Source organism: Eubalaena glacialis, chromosome 17 (assembly GCF_028564815.1).
Source record: "Eubalaena glacialis isolate mEubGla1 chromosome 17, mEubGla1.1.hap2.+ XY, whole genome shotgun sequence".
Taxonomy (NCBI): domain Eukaryota; kingdom Metazoa; phylum Chordata; class Mammalia; order Artiodactyla; family Balaenidae; genus Eubalaena; species Eubalaena glacialis.
The window spans coordinates 16,114,963-16,132,217 of NC_083732.1; the positions used below are offsets into that span (position 1 = coordinate 16,114,963).

A 17,255-nucleotide genomic window follows, 5' to 3' on the forward strand; every position below is an offset into this window, starting at 1 on the left:
ATACTGTACAATAATGTGGAACGGAAGAGATTGTGGGGCAAGTGAAATTAACCACCACCAATCACACCAAAGGCAGGTCTTCATCCAAAGAAGGTGATGTTGTGTATGTGGTGGGATTGGAAAGGAGTCCTCTGTTATGAGCTCCTTCTGGAAAGCCAAACGATTAATTCCAACAAGTACTGCTCCCAATTAGACCAACTGAAAGCAGCACTTGATGAAAAGCATCCGGAATTAGTCAACAGAAAACGCATAATCTTCCATCAGGATAACGCAAGACTGCATGTTTATTTGATGACCAGGCAAAAACTGTTACAGATTGGCTGGGAAGTTCTGATTCATCTGCTGTATTCACCAGACATTGCACCTTCAGATTTCCATTTATTTCAGTCTTTATAAAATTCTCTTAATGGAAAAAAATTTCAATTCCCTGGAAGACTATAAACGGCACCTGGTACAGTTCTTTGCTCAAAAAAATAAAAAGTTTTGGGAAGATGGAATTACGAAGTTGCCTCAAAAGTGGCAGAAGGTAGTGGAACAAAATGGTGAATAGGTTGTTCAGTAACGTTCTTGGTGAGGGGAGAAGCAACTGGAGGAAAGTAGTCAAAAGGTACAGATTTCCAATTATAATGTAAGTACCAGGCATATAATGTACAACATGATGACTATAATTAGCACTGCTGTATGATATGTAAAAAAGTTAAGAGAATAAATCCTAAGAGTTCTCATCACAAGGAGAAAATTGTTTTTTCTTTTTATTGTATCTATATGAGATGACGGATATTAGCTGAATCATATTACATGTAAATCAAACCATCATGGAAAAAAATATGTAGGTGTGGGTGTGTATCCTATCTTATAGCTAACCCTATGAACAATCATACATAGAATGCATTTATCGGCAGAACCCAATCTTTTTTTTTTTTTTTTTTTAAATCTACAAAAACTCATTTGGAGAACCATTCTTTTTCAGGGTCTGCAAATTGCCTTATCCGTCAATGTGCCTGCAACGCCTCCTTTATTCCCCTCCCACTCTCCACGCCAGAGCTCAGTTATGGCTTTCTTTGATATTTTCCAGGCTGAAGGCAGTAAGATTTCTTAAATCAGCGGATCAGAAATTCCAATTCTTCAGTCACCTGCGTGGCTAATGCTTTAACTTGCATAAAAACTGTGTTAAAATTCTCTTCACATAGGCAGGAGGGGAAAAGGAAATGACATCAGAGGTGCTTTAGGAAAGATCCGAGGAACTGCAGTGGTGGCCTTCCCATGCATCAGGTAGAGCACTGATCTAGTTCTGCCACTTCTGTGACAGACAGACTTTATAACGATGGCTGTCTTAGAAAATTTAGAACAGTCAACAAAAGCTGTTGGACTGATTTTTCTCTGAGAAATTAAACTTAGTTCACTAGAAAATTCCTGAAAGTTACATCCAGAATCAAATCCTTACTGAAAAACCTTGCTAACTTTCTACTATTTACTAAAGGGTTCTTGGTGGATATTATCTCTCTGTTGTATTTTTTTTTTTTCAAAATTGGCAAGCAGAAAAGATCAACTGGTCATCAAATACTTGGAGACTTAGTAAATTTTAACCTTCTTCTTATAGAACTTTTGCTTAACAATGAGTCTTCTTGTTAATATTTAAAATAATTGGGTTTTACTGACTTGATAAAAATGGAAATTGGAAGCCACGGTCATCAGTAAATTAAATGTTTTATTCAGATTTTAGCATAATTAGAATTCATATTTTGGGAAAATATTATTTACAAAGTCTTCTTAAAAAAGTGAGTTTACTTTTTTGATTCTCTGTATTAGTTTTCCTCCCAAATCTTAAAATAGATAGGTTCTCATACTTTATCTTAATCAGAATGCAGTAAAACAAAACTTAAATAGAATTCAGATAATATGGAGCTCCTTGGCATCAATTCACTCCATGAATCTGAGACAGTATTCCACTGAGAGGGGGTGGTGACGGGAAGCAAGATGTGGGAGGCTTCGGGGCACTGATACTGTTTCCTACTTTTTTTTAGGTTAAAAAAAATCTTTTTTTTCTTTAATTGAGGTAACATTGATTTATAACATTACATATGTTTCATGTGTACAACATTGTATTTCTACTTCAATATACCCTACAATATGCTCACCACCAACAATTTATTTTCCATCGTCACGGTACGGTTGATCCCCTTTACCCATTTCAGCCCCCCACTTCCCCTCTGGTAACCACTACTCTGTTCTCTGTATCTACACCATATTGTTGTTTCTTGATCTGCGTGCTGCTCATAGGGTTTGTTCAGTTTGTAACAATTCGTCGTTGCACACGGATGATAGGTACGCTTTTCTGTTTGAATACTCTAATAAAAAGCTTAAAGTATGTGGTCTGTTCATGGCAGATGGGTGGCAGTAACTTCCAAGGACTGAATATTCTTAATCTGCAATTAGGTATAGATCCATAATTCTGTGATAACTGATAAACCAGTACTGTGATACCCACGCCTTTGAGACAGAAGACTCAAGGAACCACCTACTGTCTCGACCCCTTTCATTTTCACTAGGGCTGGTGTGTGATGGGCGAAATTCTGTATTGTCCGAGAATACCGAATACTTTTGGAAGTAGCAGCTATATGATGTTTGTTTTCCTTTGGTACCATGAGCAAATTATACGAGATACTATCATATTTTCAACAAGAGCATTTAAAGAACATTCCCAGAAATTAGTTGGTTTATGAATTAAATTCTGTCAATCACTGCATACTGAAAAAAAGAGAACGCTGGTTTGAAAGGTGGCATGGATACCCATGACTTCATTTTCTCTTTCTCATTCTTCTGTTCATCTACTCGCCTCTTTGGAGCTAGTAAATTTACTATGTGTAGGATAAATACCCATTACCTCCTAAGTGCCAGGGACTGAGGATCTAAAGATGAATCTGGGACCTGCCTGTGTCAGAGTGGCTAGCTTGTCATCAAACCTATTCCCTCTTTTTCCTGGGCACGAAGTTAAGCTCTATTTTCCTGTCTCTGCACAGTCAGGAGTGGCGCAGGACTGAATTTATAGCCAATGCAGAGATGGCCGGGTCTGTGAAAACCTTCCAGGTAAGATCCCTTTCATGCTCCTTCTCCACCCGCTGGGTTGATGGAGGTGAGCACGGCGACCTCGGAAGCCAAGGAGTGACGTTAATGGAATCACAAGATGCACGGAGCCTGAAACCTCACTTACAGGAGGGTCACTCAGTAGTCAGCACCCCATTTTGGACTTTATGTGACTGAGAAGTAAACTTCTTTCATGTTTGAGCCATTATGCATTTCTGGGTTGGTTGACCATAGCGACTAGAATTAACTTATATTGTGAAGCTAAGGAGTTGATTACCTTTTCAGGTACTTACATACAAAAAAACTTACAATACAATTTAATACAAAATAATAAAGGTTATAGGAAAGTTAGTGGAGGGAATAGTGAATTATGCCTGGAAAGAGTTCTTGAAGTAAGTAACATGTGGATTAGGTTTGAAGCATGAACAGATAAAGAGTCTGTCAGGGAGACGAGTTGCGGGGAAGGGGCAATGCCTAGTACAGGGGAAGGCACGAGCAAAGGCACGGCCGCACAGAATGTCCTTGCTAACTGTGCCTGTGAGGGGAGTGATGGGAACGAAGACCAGAGAAGTCTGGGGCCAGACTGTGACACGGTCAGGAGAACAAACATTACCTTGTGTGGAGTGAGGGTTGTTCCAGGTTTCAACTGACACGGGGAATGAAGGTCAGATTGGAAAGGGGGGAGCCTGCAAACAGGAAGACTGAGCAAGAAGTAGTGGTCGTGGACATGCAGAAAGAGAGGCGACATTGCTAAATATTTCTGAGGTTAAGAACTAACATGATTAGATGGGGAGGGCCGCGGGGAGGGATGCAGGGGAGTATACGGGTGAAGAGGAGTCAGCTTCTATCTTAGAAGGAAAAAAAAAATCTTAAGTACTGAGAGAGTAGATGTTCTGAAGTCAAAAAACAAGTACAGATTGTGGGGGAGAGAGAACCAGAATTAGCTCAGCTTTAAAGTTGACGAGTTTGAAACACCCTTTTGAATCCCTCAGATAGGTCACGGGGGATTATGGGTCTGGCCTGCAACGTGTTTACTTTAGGGATGGGTCACCTTTTGGAAGTGAGAGCACGAGAGAACCCTGAATTTAACTGATGGGTAGAAATCCCTAAATCACCCTAGCAGGAAATGCTAATCTATTTTTTTTAATTTAAATTTTATTTATTAAAAGAAGGTAATCAACTAATTCAAACAAATAATTAAGGCAGATAGAGTGAAAACTCCTTCTCTTTTCCCCTGTTTCTCAAGCAACCCAATTTCTCTTCCCAGAGAAACCAATGTTATCAGATCTTCTGGATCTGCTGAGGTATTTTCCTGAGATTTTCACTCAGACAAGCAAATATGTCTTGTCTTTTTACAACACATATACACAGACCCCTCCAACCCCCAGCCCCGCCTTCCCTGGCTCAAGGACGTTCACATACCTTAGCGTGGCACCTTCAGTCTTAATCACATCTCCATCTTTCACATAAACATACTGTTGCTCTCCATCTCCTACAGTTTCTTTTCTCTTGGGATTCCGTGGGAGTTTTTTAATGCAGTATGTAGTGTCTAGTCAGAAAACACGTAGAATATATTAAGTCACACTTTAAATGATAATTTAGCCTTTTACGAGATCAACTTCCATAGAGCGAACACTTGAGATTGGCTGCAAAAAATTTTAACGGTAAGAGGCAACAGAAAATGGGATGAATTGTAGCAGCATATCTCTGGGACGGTAACTATTTCCTCCACCTTAACAAAAGAGTTTTTTATTCTCTCATGTCCTTCCAGGTCTACATAAAAGCCTTTGTGTTTTTCTAGTCACTCCTCTTTTATATAAAAATTTGGAAGTAGCACTTCACAGTCTCAGCTAGGTTTGAGATCAAGATGAGTGCTGAATACTGTATAGCACTGGGAACTTTACTCAATACTCTGTAATAACCTATATAGGAAAAGAATCTGAAAAAGAATAGATACACATATATCTATAAGTGAATCACTTTGCTGTACACCTGAAACTAATACAACATTGTAAATCAACTAGACTCCAATAAAAAATAAAGATTAAAAAAAAAAAAGATGGGTGTTGAAGAGGCAGTAATACCAAAACTGGGAACTTTTCCCTATCTAGGTGCCTAACATAGAATAAAAGAGGTTATGGCATCATGGCAGTACTTAATAATAAAAGGATAATAGTATAAAGTTCTTTCTGTGAAAGCTGAAAGGAAGCCCCAAACCCGGGGCTAAGATATGAAACCATTAAAATAAATGTAACCCATAGTACCCTCACTGACACGAAGAAAATCAATTACTTAACCAATCAATAGCTGAGGGGCCATCATCTAACCAGTATACTACGCACAGTGAATACAAGCACCATGACACCAAAATGCTTAAAAACTGTCATAGTTGGGGGAATAAAACACAAACAGGCAATAATTAGAGAACTATACTCAGTCCCATTTAAGGGATACTAAATGGACAATTCAGCTAATAAAAGCAGCAGGTGTTTAGAGAAAGGAGAAACAATTAGAAAGGGATTCACAGATATGATAGAACTTGAGGTGTGACTTACAGGATGAGTAGGATGGCAAAAGGTTCAGAGAAAGACCTGTAGGTAAGGGAAACAGCGTTAGTAAAGGCACAGAAAGGAGGATGAGCGTGGCATATGTGCCAAACAATGCTACCAACTTGCCTAAAGCAAAACCCTGGCTGGAAAGAGTGGGACAAGTAAGGTGAGCTCAGATCATGGAGGGCCTTAAAGTGCCTTTCAGAGAACAGGGGGATTTAAACTTTACAGTATGTGGCTACCATACACTCTTTAGTAAGAAACTGAAATAGTGTTAGTAGGTGGATTAGTATGGCAGCTGTAGGTGGGGAGACTGGAGAGGGAGAGATCAGAAAGACCAGGACGGGGTGACTGCAATAACCCAGCTGGAAGGTAACGAGCATCAGGGCTACGGTGGTATCAATGGAAATGCGGAGGGAGAAAAAGACATGCGAAGGAAAACTGACAAGGCATAGAAATCTGGCTAGTAGGAAGGATAAAGGATAGAAATATCGCAAATATAATAAAAATAAAACAACAGCAACTAGACCTTCCCTCTCCAGTGCCAAATTCCATTACTTTGTATCTTGAGAGGCTGAAGCAAAAAATAATATGCTATTCTGGGAACTGACATTACACAGTAAGGCTGTCTTCATTCTAGAGTGAGATAGCAAGGTTTTTTTGTTTGTTTTTATTTGTAATCTGCATAATTTTGTTTTTCAGTAAAGAAGTGGAGATACTACATCTCTAGTTGTGAGGCAGATGATCCTTCCAGAAAACTCACAACTATCTCAAAATTACAAAACAAATGTCACACTATAAAATAACTCCGTGCCAGTTTTTAAAATTATGTGCAAATTTGAAAACACATATCCTATTCACAATAGCAATCTACACAGGCAAGATGGAGAAGGGCATGCTGAAATCAACCATACAATAGTAATTATTATTTTAAATAAAAGCTTACTGAGATGTAATTCACATACTATAAAATTCACCCTTTTGAAATGTACAATTCACCGTTGTTGCTGGGTTTTTTTTAGTGTATTCAAAGAATCGTACAACCATAACCACTATAAAATTTTAGAACATTCCGAAACCCTATACCCAATGGTACTCACTCCCTATTCTCTCCTTCTCACAGCCCTTGGCAACCACTTATCTACTTTCTGTCTCTATATCATGTAATTATTTTAACAGGAGGAAACCCTCAGTCATTTGTTAAGGTTTATGGATTATAATATCATTGCCAATGCTAATTATTTAAGCTGATACAAACATGTGATATTGCTCATGTATAATACTTTCTAATAAAAACACATTCTAATTGAATAGCAAGAAGCAAACATTTGACTCCTAGGACTCGGATGTTAACTACATGGCAAAGGTCCAACTTCAGCTGCAAAATAATAATTATTAGATAACAAAATATATTTTACAAGGTTTACCCAAAACCAAGCCAAAACAAAAAACTTGAGCAGCCTGGGGCTATACAGTTCTCATGTCTGGTAAAATTCTGGCTCCCTGTAAGCCACTAGGAGTTCCCAAATCACACATTGATCATATTTTAAATTTTTGTAGGCAGATTGCTTCAGAGTTACTGTAACTTCCCATAGAAATCTTATAAATGGCATTCATAATTTTGGTGTGGCCTGTAAAAACACAGGATGTTAGCATTGTAAAGTACTTGAAAAATTCTGCCATACTAATAGTTAAACAAAATTATAAAAAATTTAAACTAATAATAAAAAGAAATCATAAAGCAAAATGGAACAAGAATGCTAGTGATTAAGGATTTACAGAATGAAGAAATACATGGAACTTTTGGGGGGAGATCCTGAAAGGTACCCCTGAACAATTTCAGTGCTGAGGAACTCAAGGTCTGCATGTAGCTGGTCTAACTTCAATAAAGTTCAGAACGAAACACAACAAGCCACTTCTCAAACAAGTAATAAAGTTTTCGTGGCTATAAAGCAGTGTCACATTTCTTTTTGATTTTCTTTAAATCAACATAATAGGTAATCTATCATATAAATATTCATTATTTGTAGGGAACCCCAAACTATTTTAATTTTTAATTTAAAGAAAGTGGGTCAGATGTCCAGTAACAGGTGAATGGATACACAAATGGTGGTATATTCCTACCATGGATTACTACTTGGCAATAAGAAAGGAACAAATTACTGATGCATGAAACGGGTGAATCTCAAAAACAAGATGCTAATGTGCAAGAAGCCAGACAAAGAGTGATGCCATATCCTTCCATTCTAGGAAACTTTAGAACACAGGCAAAACTAATCTATGGTGATATAAAGCAGATGAGTGGTTCCTGGAGCTGGAGGGGGAATCACAGAGGGGCATGAGGGGACCTCTTTTTGGGGTAGTGGGAGCGTTCTTTATCTTGATTGGAGTGGTCACATAGGTGTTTGCCAAACTATACATTTTGTGGGTACATTTCATGTATGTAAATTCAAGCTCAATAAAGCTGATTTATGAAGGAGAGAAAGGGGGCCATAAACATTTCAATTTTTCAAGCTGACCCGCATGCTAAAAGAGCTGGCCAAAGCTAATTAAGGATCCTCGGCATAGTTTTTTAATTCACAAAATTTAATGATGGACAAGAGAAAGAAAGGTGAGGACAGGTCAGACTAAGAGAGAATGATTTCCTGCGGAGGGCAGTCCCTTCGGATTGGAAGAAAGGAGGTTAGAGGGTAAGAGAGTGAGGGGAGACAGGTCTTTACAATGGGCCGCCTGGTGATATTGGGGGCTGTGCCTGAGAATATCTTGGTGTCCCAATTATAGTCTCAAGGCCTAAAAAGATAATTACAAACATTAAAAAATACTAGTCAAATGCCTACATGCATCCCTTTTGTGAATGAACGTTCTTGACCTCCTTGTCTTTCCTGTGCCTTGGACACACACAAAGTCCCATTCCAGTGTTTCTGACCCGGCAATGCCCTCTGCTGGGTGTGCCCTCCTCTCAGACACCGTACAGCTCACCCCCTCTCCCGCCACCCCAGACACCACTGCTACCGCCCTCCTCCGCTTTACTCTCTCTCCCCTTGCCTTCATGTAGCTTCATTTTTCTTCATAGCACCTGTCACCATCTGACCTAAGATTCATTTACCTTCCCAACTAGAATGAAGCTCCATGAAGGCGGTCTTTGTTTTGCTCACTGCTAGGTCCCATGTGCCAAGAATGACACCGATTTAGCAGTGACTCCAGTATTTACTAAAGGAAAGAATGGATGGATGGATGGATGGATGGATGGATGGATGAATGGATGGATGGATGGATGGATGGATGGATGGATGGATGGATGAATCTATGTGTGTGACAGTGGGATGAGGGAATAAGGGAGATGGTAAGGTGTCAGTACTGAATAGGTTTCAGGGACAGAGAATTATCAATACAATGATCTTTCCCCAGTATTTCAGTTTATTGTGGCAATTGCCTTATGTTATGGAAGACGTGAGGTCACATTTAGAATGTGGACAAGAACATATCCACCTCACAGTACTCAGGCCAAATGTTCAGCACAGTGCCTGGCACACAGTAAATGCTCAACAGTAGTTACTTATTATTAAATCTGAAATAGTAATTGTCATACAAACTAAATTAAAACTGATCTTCATCACTGGGCAAAGGGGAAAAATAAGAGGGAAAAGAGATCTGAAATAGAAAATAGGACCTTTCCTTTCCTCCTCTGTTAAAACTGGGGATAGTGTTCAAGTTACAGTAATTTCTGAAAGTACCATTTAAATATGTAAGTAAGCTAGTAAATGGTTTACTAGCTTACTTAGCTCTGTTAACTGAAGTAAATTATTCCGAAGACACAGTTTTCTTCAAAGAGCTTAATGAATGTTTTCTGTTTACCATTATTGATGTTTTTACAAATATCTCCTATGCCTCCGGTATGATCACGGTGCCAATGGGTCACTATGATTTCCTGGATTGCTGTGTTAAATTCTGTCAGAGCCTGCTTTAAACAGATGATATATTCTGGAATTGCTGGTTCTCCAGTGTCAATGAGGATTCTCCTGAAAATTAAATGGAAGATAATCATACAGTTGGAACACAGAGTTTGTATCAGCATATTTCTCACACAGATAATTTACATTACATTTAAGAAACTGCACAAATTGCCTTGCTTCCAACGTGCTTGAAAACCAGCTGTATGTTATTTCAGCTTAACTATAATCATCTCACCTTCAGAAAGTTCTTTGAAAAAACCTTACAAATGTGAGTCTGAACAAGGAGTAATAGCAATGGTATTGAACACTTACATAGCACTTAAAAGAAATAAGGCACTGTTCCAAGGACCTGACATATTTTAACAATTGTATTTCTCGTAACACCGTTTTGAGGTAGGCATTTCATTATTATATCCAGAAATTAAGTAACTTGCCCAAGGTTACTCTGCAAAGATAGGGCAGAAGCAGCATTTGCACCCAGGTATTCTGGCGCCCGAAGACGCGCTTTTATCCACGCTGCCTTCGAGATCTTTTACAACATCCTCAAATGTCTCGGAGATATGAAAGAATCTGATTCGATGGTATCCCTAAGGAAACCTAGTCTTCTGCACTATACACAAAACGGATCACCGAAGTTTTACACGGGCTGCCTGATGTGAAAGTGCAGGCAGCAGGGAAGTGTCGGGGAGGGTCTGAGCTGCTTCCTTTCTCTACTCAGACCACCTCATTAGTTATCTTTTTCTGCTTGTGGTTCTGAACCCACCTTCTACTTTGTTTGCCTTTCCTCACTATTTTATGGGATGATGGTCTTTCTGAAGTTTTCTGGAAGAAATCAGGGTGACATTTTCCTCCTCCAGCACCAATTCACTGACTTCTTAAATTCACGCTGTTTCACAGGAATCCCTCCCGAATTCAGGCTGGGGGGAGAGATGATTCATCTTGATGCAAAGTTTCAGTCATTCTATTTGTGTATTAATTCATCAATAACTGTTTACGAATGATCTGCTATGTGCCATGCCTTTCTTGCAAGACAAAAACCCATCTTGCCCTGGAGAAACAACCTGACTTTGTACGTTAATGACGATATCTGTAACAGCAATTTTAGTACATGAACGATGTTGTTGACAACAGCAATTTCAGTCATCTGACTCTGGTGGATGAATATTTAGGTAGCACAGGACTGAGGGCAGAGAGGACAAGAAAGGGAATAAAGTTTTGGATAGAGAGATTAGTCATCAACTCGGTAAGGAGACGTGGCTTTAGGGGGACTCGGTTTCACAGTCACTTGTCCATTCAAGACACACTGTGTGTCTCTGGAGGAAGTGGACTCCATGGGAAGCACCTAGAATCATTCTTCATGTGGCCTAAGTACAAGCTCAGCTGTAAACCGGAAAAAAAGGTTGTTCCCTCCTTAACAAACAGCAAGTCTATCAATGATGTCTGTGAAGAGTTAGTGCAGAGGATCAGACACTGTCATCTCTAGGTGGGCTGTGTCCTTCACAGCCCCAGACAATACCCCATCTTAGGATGTCATTTTGCAAATGCGAGTTATGCTAATCCAGGGGACAAGAGAAGAGTGCAGAAGCATCTGTACAGGTCTGTGACCAATTTATTCACCAAGAGCACAGGGCCTGGCACGCAGTAACAATTGGCTACGTGAACGGAGAAAAAAATTCTTCAACTAACGGGAGTTAGTGGCATCAACTTCCTCAATTAGGTATTTTCTATCAACACTGAGATAGCTATTAAATGGTCTCTGTCAATTTGCTGTCCCTCTTACAAAATCATTAAGTACTTTCTGAGCACCTACTATAAACCCAGTATTGTCTGGATGCTATAAGGGAGGAAAAAGTGAGTAAAGTAATAGCTGACGTGCTTTCCCCGTGCTAGAATTTAAGTACTTTAGATATGAATTTTCACTTAAATTTCACTGAATCCTCATAACATCCGTCTGAGGTGGGTACAATACAACCCTCACTGTATAGATAAGGAATCTGACGCTTAGCGAATCAACTGTCTTGTCCACAGCCATGAGCCAGGTTCCGGGACCTGATAATCAGAGCCCAGCGTCTTAACCCCAACTAGTCCCCTAGACTGCCTTTTCCTATTAAGAAGAAATAGTATACTCATCCTCAAGGTATTTACAATTTTGATAGTAAAGATTAAAAATCCATCTTTTAGAGGTTCTTAGGCAGAGGAGGAATGTGGAAATACTCTTTGGAAGATCTGGCTATTATTGGTCCATTCAAATGTTTACTGAATACCTCTGTACTAGGCATCACAGTAAGCCGGAGTGCTTTAGGGAAATTCATTAGGCATCTATGGGCCGATCAGAAAGAGGAAGGAAGACTGGTTAAAACTGCAGTTATCCAGCAGTAATAGAATCCTAACAGAGCAAATGAAGGGAAAAAGAGAATGCTCATTCATTCAGCAAATATTTACTGTACTATGTACAAGGCTCTGTGCTAGGTGCCAGACATATAGTAATAAATAAGCCTTCATTGAATTTATATTCTAGTGGGGAGTGGAGTTGGGGAAAGACATTAAGCTTCTTCCTACACACCAAAAAATCATTTTACTATTGACATAAGGGCCATGACAAGTATGGAATGCTAAGGCAGTGTATTACATTAACCTAACACAGTGTAAGGCGTCAGGGAAGGCTTTATTGAGGAAATGATATTTTAACAGAGCTCTAAAGGATGAGTGAGGTTGGCTGGGTGAAGAGAAGGATAAGTGGGAGACAGAGAGGAAAGTAGGCATGAAAGCTCTGAGGCGGAGTGGATAGAGGCCATGTGGCCGGGATGGGAGAGAAGCTTGACTCAGGGTGATGAGACAGATCGGAGATCAGAATATCACAAGGCCTTCTAGTTTCCATATTCCAAAAAATCCAACTCTGTTATGTTGGTGAGTCACAAAGTTTTAAATGCAGCCAGACACATCTCTTCTGTGACTTCTGATGTCAACTGAATTGCCACACCCTTACAAAACCTCTCTTGACAGTGACTAGATTAAAATCTTTAATTATATGGTTCCAGAACTCTAGACTTACTCTTCATCGGCCTCGTCAAATGGTAAATTATATATCCATTTTGGGGGCTATATGTTTTTTGTTTTTTTGGGTTTTTTTGGCCACACTGAGGCTAGTGGGATCTTAGTTCCCCAACCAGGGATTGAACCCAGACCCTCGGCAGTGAGAGCACAGAGTCCTAACCACTGGACCACCAGGGAATTCCCTGGGGGCTTTTTGATTTATGGTATCTACAATTCGCCAAGCCAAGTGAAAGCAAAACTATTGTTATGTGTGTATTTTTTCTACCAAGTCCACAGGAGACTCCTAGTATATTGCCTGAGACACAGTAGGCACTTAGAAATTTTTCTACTATGAATGAAGGCTTTCTTTTTTATCAAATCACATTTAAAACAGTCAGTAAGGAATATTATGTCTCCAAAAACTTTAAAAAAATACCAGAGGTGTTTTATTAAAGGGCAACTTAATCAAGACCAAGTTATATTACTACTTTACAAACAGACCTCATTTTAAGCATACTGCAAGGAAAAAAATGTTTCACGTTTCACCTACGTATAATAATGTCCCTTGAAATGTCACTTTGAAGCTCCTCCCATCAAGGATGGCAGTCTGTCTCCTCATCCTTTGGGTATGGACTTACACTGGGTTTTCCTACTGAAAACAGACTGACATGAAAGTGATGGCTTGCCATTCGTAAGCCTCAGCCTCCAGGTCTTTCCGTGCTTCCTCTCACTCCACTGGAACCCTGAAACTAGCCAGTGAATAAGCTAGGCTACCCTGCTGCAGGATAAGAGACCAGAACACAAAAAACAAGAACCTCACAATACTCCTTTGGCTACGTGGGGGAGAATGGATTGAAGAGGGACAGAAGTAGATGCAGAGAAGCCAGACTATTTTAAAAGCCTAAGCAAGAGTTGTACTGGCTTGGACTGGGTGACAGCAGTGAAAATGCTGAGATCTTCTTAATGGCTTGGATATGTGTGTGCAGGAAGCAAAGAAAAATGTCAAGGAGGGTACTTAAGTATTTGCCTTGATCAAATGTGGGGATGGTTCTCTTTACCAAGATTTGGATGACTGGAAGAAGACCAGTGGGAAACAATGAGTTTCAAGCGGCTGTGAGGCATCCAACTAGAGATTTAAGAAACCAGTTGGCTATCCTAGTCTGAAGATGAAGCTTGGATTTGTCTACACTGGAGCTATAAATTTGGGAGTTATTAATGAATAAAACAGGTGAAGCCAAGGAAGTAGACAAGATCCCCTAGGTAAAGAACATAACAATGAGAACAGAAGAAAGAGGAGGATTGCCTTGTGAAGGGCGCAAACACTTAAAATACCTGGTATAGAGGATGATTCTATAAAGGAAATTGTATAAGAGTAGCTAGAGAGGTGAGAGGAAACCAGGAGAATGCGGTGTTAAGCAAATCAAGGAGGGAGTGGTCAATAGCATCAAAAGATATTGAAGTTCAAATAAGATGGGAATGGAAAAATGCCATTGGGTTTAGTGATACAGGAGGCACCTGTGATCTTAGTGGAACAGATGGATACCATTATCAGAACCACTTACTTGGACCCAATTAATATTCATTTCTAGCCACCTAACATCTACTTTATACAGCAGAGCAGCAGCATCTGTACATTAACTTATTCTAGTTCAACTACATGGGTTCATCATCACCTCTCTCTCATCTATGAGTGATTCCATTGGCCGTTCCACTCCCTACGTTTTTGTGGGTAGTAGTCTCAGCAGTGTAAGATGGAAGGCCGTGAATCTGCTCTTCCCTCAATCAGTTTCAGGTTCCTCATGTCTTTTAGCACCAGCACCTTGCCACGCGGAGTGTGATTCTAGTTGTTTAAAGACACAGTATGGATTTTTCATACAACATGGCCCCTAAGCCTAAGCCAACTTCTTCATCTGGTTTTCAAACAGAACCAGCCATCTGTTTCACCACTGGAAGAAAAGCAGGCTGTGTTGAACTTACTGAGAGAGTACACTGATCTCCAACATGGTGTTTTCCTGAGAGACTTTCTAGGATAATTTTGACTACATGCAATTTTCATGTTAGGTACTGTCTTTTAGAGCTCGTTTAAGATGACACACTGAAAAGTGAAAAGCATACCTATGGACTTCCTAGGGTGAGGGAGTCTCAGCTAACCCAGACTCTACGCTAGATATCAGGTGTTTTTTCTGCTTAATTTTCTGTTCTCCTCGATTCCGGAGGCAGCTCAAAGCTCTGACCCTGCCTTGTTTACCCTGGACTCAACTTGTTGCTTTCTGCTTGATGTGCAGTACTTCCAGACCCTCCATCCTGCTGCTTCTAAAATTGTGATTTACTGGAAAAAGGCAAATACAGTGGATACTTCAAATGAAAGCCCAATAAACTATACTTATTAAACCGTTTTTAGTAATCAACTATATTTTACTAATTGTAACACGTCCGGACTGAACAATTAAATTCTGGGCTCAAGCGGAACTATATCTTATTTTCATTTTCTATTATCTAGAGTATACTAAAGACTAAGTACTATACAAAAATTGCTCAATGCACTTATTGTCCAGTAAATCACGTGTTCCCATTTCTGCATAATTCCACTAAAACAGAATGCATCTGAACAAGAGAAAAATCTTAGAAATACAGACAGGTTATTCCCTCCGCAGAGTAATTTAAATAAGGCCACACAACAGCAACAAAAACAAAGTTAGCTTCTCTTTCCCAAGAGCTAGGGGGCTCTTCAACAGACTCGAGCCATTTGAAGCAAGAAAATCCTGCCCTCTGCTGCTGAGTTAAGAAAAAGGCCTCAGCACAACGAATCGCTTTTGCGAACCGAAGTTAAACTCCGGGCCAAACACCAGTGAAAGTCAGGTGTGGAAAGTAAACGCTTTCCTGGATTAACTCCAGGCGATTCTAGTTTCTCAACAGCTTAATCACGCTCATCCTGGCATTCCATATCATGCAAAGTAAATTAGGTCTCAAAACCACGAAGTGATTTTTTTCATTAGCCAGCTGTAAGCTAGAGAGTTGACCACCCAGGGTGGTCGTGATCTGGGGGAGGTCCTGCACCTGGGCGTCTGCGGGTGGTCCCGCCCGGTTGGGGCAGGACGCCGTGGTGCCGGCTGCGGGCGCACAGTCTCTCCGCCCGCGGCGAGCAGCCCTCGCAGCCCCAGCTCCGTGCGTCCCGCGGGTCGGTGTGTAGGATGCGGGGTGGGGGGTGAAACGTTTACCTGGGGCCGGTCCCCACCAGGTAGGTGTTGGTGCCCTGCAAGGTCATGGGGCCCGGGTTACAGCCCAGGACGCGAATCACCCGACTGGACAGCCGTTCGACGCGCTGCAGGGCGGCTGCCATCTCCACCTCTGCCGCTCGCCCGCGCGGAGCGAGAACAGCCGCCGGAGCGCGGAACCAGCAACCAGGCCCTGGGGGCCGGAGCCAGCGGTCACGTGACGCCGCACTTGCGGAGCGGGGTGGGGCTCGGCTGCTGGGCCAGGGGCAGAGGTCACGTGAGGCGCGGGGGCGGGCAGGGGAAATCAGCCGCTGTGCCGCGGGCGGGGCCCGGGAGCACGTGACGACGCGGGAGCGGCGCGGGAAGGGAGGGGGAGTCGGTTGCTGCGCGAGGGGCGGGGCCGGCGGCCACGTGACGCTGCCCGGGTTTGGCGGGCCGCAGGGCGAGGGAGTTCCCGGGCGTGTGGTGTGAGGCGGTCCGACGCCAGGCTGGGTTCCCGGCCTGCGGGCGCTGCCGCCTGTCATAGAAACTGGTGCCTTCGCAGGAGTTTGTGTTCAGGCAGGCGAGTTCATTCAAGTGCACGAGAGACCTTTTAACCGGGGAAGTCTTGTGATGGAGCGAGGGGTTTGGGGTTAGTTACTGAGGACAAAATCCCGGGAAGGATCGCTCGTCGGGTTCTCAGGCGAGGGTGAGGGGGGGGGGGTGTGTGTGTGTGTGGTGTGTCCTGTGTGTCGTGTGTGTGTGTCCTGTGTGTGTCGTGTGTCCTGTGTGTGTCCTGTGTGTCGTGTGTGTGTGTCCCGTGTCCTGTGTGTCCCGTGTCCTGTGTGTGTGTCCTGTGTGTGTGTCGTGTGTCCTGTGTGTGTCCTGTGTCGTGTGTCTGTGTGTGTGTGTCCCGTGTCCTGTGTGTGTGTCCTGTGTGTGTGTCGTGTGTCCTGTGTCCTCTGTGTCCTGTGTGTGGCCTGTGTCGTGTGTGTGTGTGTGTGTGTGTCCTTTTACAATAAACAGCAGTAACGAAGGTTTATTTAGCGCTTACTGCTGTGCTGAGTGCCACTCTCTCATTTAAGCTTCCCAACGTGAAGAGGAAGGCACTATTTTCATGTCCGTTTTACAAACGCAAGACGGAGACTTGGGGACTTGCCCAGGTGAGCGTTCTGTGAGCCCAGCGCTGCGTCTGAAGCCGTGTTCGTCTCCCTGCCGTGCGCCCGCACCTGCCCCGCGCCCGCGGATTCAGGGAGCTCCTCTCGCGCCTCGTGCCGCTCGCCTACCCAGAGAAGCGGGGCGGCCTGCGTGTTGGGGGCTTGGGTCCAGGACGTGAAGGACTTATCTTTGTAAGGAGTCCTTTTCTAATCTGCTGAGCGTTAACTACCCCAGTGTTAACTAACCCTCCCCATTAAAAAAAAAAAAATCGAGTTACAGTGTAC

General features: G+C 42.0%; 1 protein-coding gene across 1 annotated transcript in view; it reads right to left on the minus strand.

Annotated features, from left to right (window-relative positions):
- LACTB2 (lactamase beta 2) overlaps positions 1 to 16,085 on the minus strand; it is a 32,708-nt gene extending 16,623 nt beyond the window's left edge. The window contains exons 1-3 of the mRNA XM_061171702.1: positions 15,838 to 16,085; positions 9,489 to 9,652; positions 4,507 to 4,633 (exon numbers count right to left, since the gene is read on the minus strand). Of these exons, the coding sequence (XP_061027685.1) occupies positions 4,507 to 4,633; positions 9,489 to 9,652; positions 15,838 to 15,959 (413 nt within the window). The 5' untranslated portion in view covers positions 15,960 to 16,085. The remainder of the gene's footprint in view (positions 1 to 4,506; positions 4,634 to 9,488; positions 9,653 to 15,837) is intronic.
- Positions 16,086 to 17,255: the final 1,170 nt, after the last annotated feature.